The sequence below is a fragment of the Oncorhynchus tshawytscha genome, unplaced genomic scaffold (genome assembly GCF_018296145.1).
Source record: "Oncorhynchus tshawytscha isolate Ot180627B unplaced genomic scaffold, Otsh_v2.0 Un_contig_3241_pilon_pilon, whole genome shotgun sequence".
NCBI lineage: Eukaryota > Metazoa > Chordata > Actinopteri > Salmoniformes > Salmonidae > Oncorhynchus > Oncorhynchus tshawytscha.
Window position 1 is genome coordinate 122504 of NW_024609699.1, and position 12146 is coordinate 134649.

Genomic DNA, 12146 nt, shown 5'->3' on the forward strand with positions numbered 1-12146 from the left:
TATTTAGTGCAATTGTACATAATGGAAAACACATGTTTACATTGCCAAAGCAAGTGAAATAGATAATAAACAATAAAAAATGAACTTTGAACATTACACTTACAGAAGTTCCAAAATAAGGACATTTCAAATGTCATGTTAGGTATATATATATATATATATATATATATATATATATACAGTGTTGTAACGATGTGCAAATAGCTAAAGTACAAAAGGGAAAATAAATAAACATAAATATAGGTTGTATTTGCAGTGGTGTTATTTCACTCCCTCACTCGTTGAATCATGTCTCCGTGACTTAATCAGTGGCAAAAAGTCGACCACGGACTCGATAGCCTAAAAGCGTGGATATCGAGTCAGGAACTGTAACTTTCAAGAGAGATGAATATAACCTTCTAGTCCTAGTCTGTCCAGTCAATGTGATGTCTATTTTCACAGTCTGACTTAATTCAACGTTCAGCTCCATTTTGTGACTGAATGCAACAATGTATCAAGAAGTAGCAGGGTTGCACCCATTAGAATGACGTCATAATAGAACCCAGTTATATTTGGTTGCAATGTCGCACCAGGTAACGGTCAAAGGGCGTCTCAGAGCGCCCTCTCGTGGCATACATGAAACACTGCATCCCCACTTCAATACCGGTACATCTGGCCCTTTTGGGATTTTAGTCCAGTTTGAGATAATGGCTGTGAATTACAATAGCTAATAGAAGTACGTAATGCAAGGCTAGTTGGTCACATTTGAAGGTGATCATTCATATTCCGCCCTTTCTATCTCTATTCGGTGTCTGACTAGATAAGAGAGGAAGACTGAGGATGTTTTAGTGAGGTGTGCAGTCTGTCCTCGGCCGCCAGGAGTGCAGGGAGAACTGCTCATTCATTCACACTGGGTTTTGGAGCTGAAGCCACCTACAGGCGCCCGGACGATGCGACGTAAACGTTCCCTCTCCTCAGATTCATTTAGAAAAGCCGACAAACAAAAATGTGTCGAGCTAGAAGGGCGCCATGTTGGCCACAAGCACGAAGCCAAATGTTAATGTATTTTCCGCCTTGTTTTGGGCAGAAGTTATAATGGTGGAGTAGAGACAGTCGTTTTATGATGCTGGGAATAGAGGGGGATTATTTTATGAGTTTCATTGAAATAAGACTATAAATTAAACGCAACCTCTAGACCCAAATCATGTTATCTGTTCGCAGGGGCACCTACTAATCAAGTGCTCGATATTATTTCATGGTGATTTTTTTCTTTTTTCCTTCCCTCCTTTTGCTAGAAGCACTTCGCGCGTAAAGAACATCACCGGTTCCCAAATTCTCCGTGTTCTGCAGCTGCGAATAGCGCTCCGTAATTGGCGGAGAGCACATCAATCCTGCGTTTAGCCGCACCCCTCCCCCCATTCAGCCAGTCTGGTGGCTGTTCCTGTGTGTTTACTACACGGACCAGGCAGCAGCAGACACTTGGCTTCACATGCACCTAACTCACAACAGCTAGCTAGCTAAACACTTTATAGTTCCATCTGAAAGAGAATCTCCAAGAATCCAACATGCCCAAGAGAAAGGTACGTAGTTTGGTGACTATTTAGAGAGGATTGTGAAACAAAAGCAGGCAGCTATTGATGGCTTGCAAATGAATGTGGAGCGCCATCCCCTCCAACGATTACTTAATTATAAACATATTTCTTTGGGGAATTTACGGCATTTATTTGGAGGGTATGTTAAAAAAATAAATATTTTTTAAATGTTTAAATTCATATTTTTTTGATCGCTTGCGGGCTTAAAAGTCTGGCGACCGGCGGTCGCTGTCCTTTGGGAAGCCAGAAGTCTCTCTCTGTCTCCATGTAGTTAAAGCACAACCAGCAGCCATGCTTTGCAGCCCAAGTCTTCCTCTCTTCTTCGACCTACCGAACAGAAACGCTTCAGTTACCGCCATTTTCCCCTCAATCCGCCCAAAATTACCTCGAGAATTCGCTTTAGTATCTATAGTTTCAATTCTGATCGTTAAAAGACGCAGTCGTCGTCTTATTTCGATACAAATGTATATTTTTTGTCTTTGTTCATGGTCCCAGGTGGTTGCAGTGTCGTGTCTCTACCGCCGGGCGGCGCTGCGGAGGCTTAACTCTGCTCCTCCCTCTTGCTTATTCTGTCCCGCGCGAGTTTTCAAATCCTGCCTGAGCTCATAGACAGAAGAGAGAGATGGAGAGAGTGGAGAAAGAGAGACAGATACTTTAGGACCCCAACTTTCAGTGTTACTGGTCCCAAAACATATAAACTGTTAACAAAACTCAAGTATTACATTACACTTCAATCTAATGGGTCTAAAAACAAGTTTATTTTAACATTATCTATGACATTTTTACTTTTTTCTTGAAATTTAAAAGTTATCTGGGGTCTTCCCTGACAGTTCATAAATGTGTAATTTGAGTCACCGTAGACTGTTGCCTGCTGTTTTTGTGATAAAAGTTGTTTTTGTTGTTTGTCCTCATCAGGGAGCCGCTGGGGACGCCAAGGAGGAGGTGAGACTGAGACAGACTCAACACTGACCTCAACTACAACCCATCACTTATAATTACTATTCTTTATCAGCTCCGTTTCAACATAGTTGGTCTCTGACAGTGTGTGTGTTGACATGTTTTCTCTTCCTGTTGCAGCCCCAGAGGAGATCCGCCCGGTTATCAGCGGTGAGACCAGCTACGATACAGACATTATATACTACCTTATGACGCATCATATAACCTACACACCAGTTTTGACACATTTATAACCTCTTATTGCAGCTTAAAGCACATTTATAGACTATAATTAAGAGTACAACACATCAAATACCAATATACCACCTTATAACACATCATACAACCACTATATGACAAATAAAACACAACCTCAGCTACAATCAGCATACAATCATTACACATGTATTACTATATATACACCAGGTAATTACACACGTATTGTCTCTATATATACAGCAGGTAATTACACACGTATTGTCTCTATATAAACAGCGGGTAATTACACACGTATTGTCTCTATATAAACAGCAGATAATTACACACGTATTGTCTCTATATAAACAGCAGGTAATTACACATGTATTGTCTATATACAGCAGGTAATTACACATGTATTGTCTCTATATAAACAGCAGGTAATTACACATGTATTGTCTCTATATAAACAGCAGGTAATTACACATGTATTGTCTATATATACAGCAGGTAATTACACATGTATTGTCTCTATATAAACAGCAGGTAATTACACATGTATTGTCTCTATATAAACAGCAGGTAATTACACATGTATTGTCTCTATATATACAGCAGGTAATTACACATGTATTGTCTATATATACAGCAGGTAATTACACATGTATTGTCTCTGTATATGCAGCAGGTAATTACACATTGTCTCTATATATACAGCAGGTAATTACACACGTATTGTCTCTATATATACAGCAGGTAATTACACATGTATTGTCTCTGTATATGCAGCAGGTAATTACACATGTATTGTCTCTATATAAACAGCAGGTAATTACACATGTATTGTCTCTATATATACAGCAGGTAATTACACATGTATTGTCTCTGTATATGCAGCAGGTAATTACACATTGTCTCTATATATACAGCAGGTAATTACACATTGTCTCTGTATATGCAGTAGGTAATTACACATTGTCTCTATATATACAGCAGGTAATTACACACGTATTGTCTCTATATATACAGCAGGTGATTACACATGTATTGTCTCTGTATATGCAGCAGGTAATTACACATGTATTGTCTCTATATAAACAGCAGGTAATTACACATGTATTGTCTCTATATATACAGTAGGTAATTACACACGTATTGTCTCTATATAAACAGCAGGTAATTTCACATGTATTGTCTCTATATATACAGCAGGTAATTACACATGTATTGTCTCTATATATACAGTAGGTTATTACACATGTATTGTCTCTATATAAACAGCAGGTCATTTCACATATATTGTCTCTATATATGCAGTAGGTAATTACACATGTATTGTCTCTATATATAAACAGCAGGTAATTACACACGTATTGTCTCTATATATACAGCAGGTAATTACATATGTATTGTCTCTATATATACAGCAGGTAATTACATATGTATTGTCTCTATATATACAGCAGGTAATTACATATGTATTGTCTCTATATAAACAGCAGGTAATTACACATGTATTGTCTCTATATATACAGCAGGTAATTACATATGTATTGTCTCTATATATACAGCAGGTAATTACATATGTATTGTCTCTATATAAACAGCAGGTAATTACACATGTATTGTCTCTATATATACAGCAGGTAATCACAACAGTATTGTCTCTATATATAAACAGCAGGTAATTACACACGTATTGTCTCTGTATATGCAGCAGGTAATTACACATTGTCTCTATATATACAGCAGGTAATTACACACGTATTGTCTCTATATATACAGCGGGTAATTACACACGTATTGTCTCTATATAAACAGCAGGTAATTTCACATGTATTGTCTATATATACAGCAGGTAATTACACATGTATTGTCTATATATACAGCAGGTAATTACACATGTATTGTCTATATATACAGCAGGTAATTACACATGTATTGTCTATATATACAGCAGGTAATTACACATGTATTGTCTCTATATATACAGCAGGTAATTACACATTGTCTCTATATATACAGCAGGTAATTACACATGTATTGTCTCTGTATATGCAGCAGGTAATTACACATTGTCTCTATATAGCAAGTAATTACACATGTATTGTCTCTATATATACAGCAGGTAATTACACATGTATTGTCTCTATATATACAGCAGGTAATTACACATGTATTGTCTCTATATATACAGCAGGTAATTACACACGTATTGTCTCTATATATACAGCAGGTAATTACACATGTATTGTCTCTGTATATGCAGCAGGTAATTACACATGTATTGTCTCTATATAAACAGCAGGTAATTACACATGTATTGTCTCTATATATACAGTAGGTAATTAAACACGTATTGTCTCTATATAAACAGCAGGTAATTTCACATGTATTGTCTCTATATACAGTAGGTAATTACACATGTATTGTCTCTATATATACAGTAGGTAATTACACACGTATTGTCTCTATATAAACAGCAGGTAATTTCACATGTATTGTCTCTATATATACAGCAGGTAATTACACACGTATTAGCAGGTAAATACACATGTATTGTCTCTATATATACAGTAGGTAATTACACACGTATTGTCTCTATATAAACAGCAGGTAATTTCACATGTATTGTCTCTATATATACAGTAGGTAATTACACATGTATTGTCTCTATATATACAGTAGGTAATTACACATGTATTGTCTCTATATATACAGCAGGTAATTACACATGTATTGTCTCTATATAAACAGCAGGTAATTACACACGTATTGTCTCTATATAAACAGCAGGTAATTTCACATGTATTGTCTCTGTATACACAGCAGGTAATTACACACGTATTGTCTCTATATAAACAGCAGGTAATTACACACGTATTGTCTCTATATAAACAGCAGGTAATTTCACATGTATTGTCTCTGTATACACAGCAGGTAATTACACACGTATTGTCTCTATATAAACAGCAGGTAATTACACATGTATTGTCTATATATACAGCAGGTAATTACACATGTATTGTCTCTGTATACACAGCAGGTAATTACACACTTATTGTCTCTATATAAACAGCAGGTAATTACACATGTATTGTCTATATATACCGCAGGTAATTACACATGTATTGTCTATATATACAGCAGGTAATTACACATGTATTGTCTCTATATATACAGCAGGTAATTACACATGTATTGTCTCTATATATACAGCAGGTAATTACACATTGTCTCTATATATACAGCAGGTAATTACACATGTATTGTCTCTATATATACAGCAGGTAATTACACATGTATTGTCTCTATACACATATGCAGCAGGTAATTACACATGTATTGTCTCTATATATACAGCAAGTAATTACACATGTATTGTCTCTATATATAAAGCAGGTAATTACACATGTATTGTCTCTATATATGCAGCAGGTAATTACACATTGTCTCTATATAGCAAGTAATTACACATGTATTGTCTCTATATATACAGCAGGTAATTACACATGTATTGTCTCTATATATACAGCAGGTAATTACACATGTATTGTCTCTATATATACAGCAGGTAATTACACATGTATTGTCTCTATATATACAGCAGGTAATTACACATGTATTGTCTCTGTATATGCAGCAGGTAATTACACATTGTCTCTATACAGCAAGTAATTACACATGTATTGTCTCTATATATACAGCAGGTAATTACACACGTATTGTCTCTATATATAAAGCAGGTAATTACACATGTATTGTCTCTATATATACAGCAGGTAATTACACATTGTCTCTATATATACAGCAGGTAATTACACATGTATTGTCTCTATATATACAGCAAGTAATTACACATGTATTGTCTCTATATACAGCAGGTAATTACACATGTATTGTCTCTGTATATGCAGCAGGTAATTACACATTGTCTCTATATAGCAAGTAATTACACATGTATTGTCTCTATATAGCAGGTAATTAAAGATTATAACACCTTTATAACCTCTGCTACAATACTACAGTATTCCACATACACCATACACTACACTTATCACTATACACAGCCAATTACACATGTATTACATATTTAGCAGGTTACATAACTCTTAACCAGTTTATAAATCATGCAACCAGTTAGTAAAGTCCCACTGAAGCCCTAGCATCTATTGGTCAGTAGATCTGAAGCCCTAGCATCTATTGGTCAGTAGATCTGAAGCCCTAGCATCTATTGGTCAGTAGATCTGAAGCCCTAGCATCTATTGGTCAGTAGATCTGAAGCCCTAGCATCTATTGGTCAGTAGATCTGAAGCCCTAGCATCTATTGGTCAGTAGATCTGAAGCCCTAGCATCTATTGGTCAGTAGATCTGAAGCCCTAGCATCTATTGGTCAGTAGATCTGAAGCCCTAGCATCTATTGGTCAGTAGAACTAGGAATGATCAGTGGTTGTAGAACACATGAGACTGATGTTTGTTCTCTCTCTCCAGAAACCAGCCCCAGCCAAGACTGAACCCAAGGCCAAGAAGGAGAAACCAGCAAAGGTACGAGAACAGAACTACAAACCCCAGGGCTGCACACAACATCACTTCAAACTCAAGAACCATCAAACAGAACAAAAGACTAGAACATCGCATTACAGAACTACAAACCCCAGAATCATCACAAAAAACCTAACTACAAACCCCCCTCTCTAGAAAGAGAAGGCATACATATGAACATAGTATACAGTGCCTTTGGAGAGAGTGTTCAGAGTGTTGTTAAGTTACAGCCTTATTCTAAAATGGGCACAAAAATACATACATCCTCATCAATCTACACACAATACCCCATAATGATAAAGTAAAAAGAGGTTTTTAGATTTTTTTGCAAATGTTTTAGAGCTGGCCGCCCGGCCAAACTGAGCAATAGGGGGAGAAGGGTCTTGGTCAGGGAAGTGACCAAGAACCCGATGGTCACTCTGACAGAGCTCCAGAGTTCCTCTTTGGAGATGGGAGAACCTTCCAGAAGGACAACCATCTCTGCAGCACTCCACCAAGCAGGCCTTTTATGGTAGAGTGACCAGACAGAAGCCATTCCTCAGTAAAAGGCACCTAAAGACTCTGACCATGAAAAAACAAGATCCTCTGGTCTGATGAAACCAAGATTGAAGTCTTTGGCCTGAATGCCACATCTGGAAGAAACCATGGCACCATCCTTACAGTGAAGCATGTTGGTGGAAGCATCATGTTGTGGGGTTGTTTTTCAACGGCAGGGACTGGGAGACTAGTCAGGATCGAGGGAAAGATGAATGGCGCAAAGTACGGAGAGATCCTTGATGAAAATCTGCTCCAGAGCGCTCAGGACATCAGACTGGGGCGAAGGTTCACCTTCCAATAGGACAATGACCCTAAGCACACAGCCAAGACAACGCAGGAGTGGCTAAGGGACAAGTCTATGGATGTCCTTGAGTGGCCCAGCCAGAGCTGATAAGGTAATTAAGTACATTCACCAGATGAGGTAAGAGGCAAGGAGATAAAGTGCAGGTTACGGAGTTAGTTACAGACAGGGGCGATAGAGCAACAGTGTTGCTTTGTCAATATGGGGGTCACTCAAAAATATGGGGGCCACTCAAAAAAAACTGATTTAATCCATTTTAGAATAAGGCTGTAACCTAAAATGTGGAAAAGGTCAAGGGGTCTGAATACTTTCCGAAGGCTCTGTAGATAATGTCTGTCACCCCCCCCCCACCCAGAAAGAGAAGGCTGTGAATGACAAGAAGGAGGAGAAGAAAACTAAGAAGGCAGCAGCGAAGGAGAACGCAGAGGCTGAAGCTGCTGAGGAGAACCACTCTGAGAACGGAGATGCCAAGACCAACCAGGTAATATACATTACTATACTGGACATTTTTACTACTATACTGTAGACTGCTATACTATATACTACTCTACTGTAGACTACTATACTATATACTGCTCTACTGTAGACTACAGTACTATAGACTACTATACTGTAGACTACTATACTATAGACTACTATACTGTAGACTACTATACTGTAGACTACAGTACTATAGACTACTCTACTGTAGACTACAGTACTATAGACTACTCTACTGTAGACTACAGTACTGTAGACTACTCTACTGTAGACTACAGTACTGTAAACTACTCTACTGTAGACTACAGTACTGTAGACTACTCTACAGTGCACTACTATCCTATATACTACTATACTATATACTACTCTACAGTGCACTACTATACTATATACTACTCTACAGTGCACTACTATACTATATACTACTCTACAGTGCACTACTATACTGTAGACTACTCTACAGTGCACTACTATCCTATATACTACTATACTATATACTACTCTACAGTGCACTACTATACTATATACTACTCTACAGTGCACTACTATACGATATACTACTCTACAGTGCACTACTATACTGTAGACTACTCTACAGTGCACTACTATCCTATATACTACTATACTATATACTACTCTACAGTGCACTACTATACTATATACTACTCTACAGTGCACTACTATACTATATACTACTCTACAGTGCACTACTATCCTATATACTACTATACTATATACTACTCTACAGTGCACTACTATATACTACTCTACAGTGCACTACTATCCTATATACTACTATACTATATACTACTCTACAGTGCACTACTATACTATATACTACTCTACAGTGCACTACTATACTATATACTACTCTACAGTGAACTACTGTGCTGTGCACTACTATACTGTACTGTGCACTATTCACCACTATACTGTACACGACTACACTACTACAGTATATACTACTATAAACTACTGTACTGTATACTACTGTACTGTGCACTACTATTCACCACTATACTGTACACGACTATACACTACTACAGTATATACTACTATAAACTATACTGTAGACTACTATACTATATACTACTCTACTGTAGACTACTAAACTATAGACTACTATACTGTAGACTACAGTACTATAGACTACTATACTGTAGACTACAGTACTATAGACTACTATACTGTAGACTACAGTACTATAGACTACTATACTACTATACTGTAGACTACTATACTATATACTACTCTACAGTGCACTACTATCCTATATACTACTATCCTATATACTACTCTACAGTGTACTACTGTACTGTGCACTACTATACTATATACTACTCTACAGTGCACTGCTATACTATATACTACTCTACAGTGCACTACTATACTATATACTACTCTACAGTGCACTACTATACTATATACTACTCTACAGTGCACTACTATCCTATATACTTCTCTACAGTGCACTACTATCCTATATACTACTCTACAGTGCACTACTATACTATATACTACTCTACAGTGCACTACTATACTGTAGACTACTCTATAGTGCACTACTGTACTGTGCACTACTGTACTGTGCACTACTATTCACCACTATACTGTACACTACTATACTATGGGCTCCCGAGTGGCGCAGCGGTCTAAGGCACTGCATCTCAGTGCTAGAGGCGTCACTACAGGCCCTGGTTCGATTCCAGGCTGTATCACAGCCGGCTGTGATTGGGAATCCCGTAGGGCGGTGCACAATTGGCCCGGCGTTGTTAGGGTTTGGCCGGGGTAGGCCGTCATTATAAATAATAACCACTTCATAACTGACTTGCTTGGTTAAATAAAAATACTACTATACTGTACATTACTATACATAAGACAGGTCATAGGCAGACATTCAATGGTCATTAACAGGTATAGGACAAATAAGACAGTCATTGCAGACATAAAGGAGTATAGATGGATCTAGAGATCGAGTCCTAGGAGGAACTAGAAAGACATCATGGACTGTTGAGGACCTGATGCTGGTCATAAAGACATCATGGACTGTTGAGGACCTGATGCTGGTCATAAAGACATCATGGACTGTTGAGGACCTGAGGCTGGTCATAAAGACATCATGGACTGTAGAGGACATGAGGCTGGTCATAAAGACATCATGGGCTGTAGAGGACCTGATGCTGGTCATAAAGACATCATGGGCTGTCGAGGACCTGATGCTGGTCATAAAGACATCATGGACTGTAGAGGACCTGGTGCTGGTCATAAAGGGACATTAGAAGACATTGGTCAGCTTGATGGCAGAGATAAGCTCCTGTTTTAGGATGAGAAACTACCAACAGGAATGTCAGGTTGTTCTACTGACCTCTAACCTCTGACCCTGCAGATGGAGGATGCTCCTGAGGCGGAGAAGGAGGAAGCCAAGTCTGAGTAGCAACACTGCCGACCCCTGACCTCCGACCCCCCCCCTCCCAGCCTGCCCCAGTGTTCATGGTCCCCCTCCAAGGCGTATTGTTAACAGAGGAATATTTTTATCAGTGATTTTATAAGTATACTATCTACTATCCGTACAGATTTTTAGCACAAAGCAAAGCTGAGTAATATAATGCAGATCTGCAGTGGTCATATCAACAAAGTGTCTGCAGGCAAGATGAACACACTAAAATCTTTTTTAATTAAACAGCATTTCATGATTGTGTAGGAAGGAAAGCGCGTCCCGTCCCATAGTGAGTTGTGTGTTCCTGTGCCCCCCTCCTCCACAGTTGGTTCTCCTAGGGTTCTACCTTATTCCTGGATAATTAACTGTTTTGATCCCGTCTGTTATGTGCAGTGAGTTCCTTTTGCTTTGTCTAAATGTTCCTGTTTTTACATGAAACATGTTCTAAGCGTGTTGAAAGTGTGTTGTCCAATAAGGAAGAGGAAGAGAGAAATTCCGGGCACAGTGACATGCATGTCTCCTAGGCGACCCTGTAACAGTGACATGCATGTCTCCTAGGCGACCCTGTAACAGTGACATGCATGTCTCCTAGGCGAACCTGTAACAGTGACATGCATGTCTCCTAGGCGAACCTGTAACAGTGACATGCATGTCTCCTAGGCGACTACAGCAGCCGTGTGTGCAACAGCTTTCCATCTTGCTGGTTTTCTAAACGCACAGTTTTTTTTAGATAAGAGGTTCTCTGATGTGTGCAGGAGTCTCTGTCCCTCTGATGTTCTGGAATTCTCCAATAAAACGAGTCCTGTCAATTTTCCTCAAAACGTTGTTGCGTCTTTTACATCCTAGCCCTGGGTAGTTGGGTTTTAATTCAAATGTTATTCTGTGTGAAGGCTGTTATAGGTCTGTTGTGGCTTCACTCACAGGTGTGAAATTAGCTCTTGACTAATCCAGAAGGAAAACTAGGGATGTTTTTTTCAGGAACATTAATCCTACTCCATTCTCATGCCTTTTCAAATCTAATTTTATTGATCACATACACACATTTAGCAGATGTTATTGCGGGTGTAGTGAAATGCTTGGTTCTCCTAGGGTTCTGCCTTCGTCCTGGTTTATTAACTGTTCTCCTTGATGTGTGTTTAGTCCA

The 12146-nt window shown here is 38.4% G+C and overlaps 1 protein-coding gene across 1 annotated transcript; it reads left to right on the forward strand.

Moving 5' to 3' along the window:
* The first annotated feature begins 1403 nt into the window (after positions 1 to 1403).
* On the forward strand, positions 1404 to 11823 carry LOC112237719 (non-histone chromosomal protein HMG-14A-like). The gene is made up of 6 exons (XM_042317022.1): positions 1404 to 1559; positions 2487 to 2513; positions 2649 to 2678; positions 7197 to 7250; positions 8441 to 8566; positions 10952 to 11823. The coding sequence occupies exons 1-6, from the start codon at positions 1545 to 1547 to the stop codon at positions 10997 to 10999; spliced, it is 300 nt and encodes a 99-aa protein (XP_042172956.1). The 5' UTR covers positions 1404 to 1544; the 3' UTR covers positions 11000 to 11823.
* Positions 11824 to 12146: the final 323 nt, after the last annotated feature.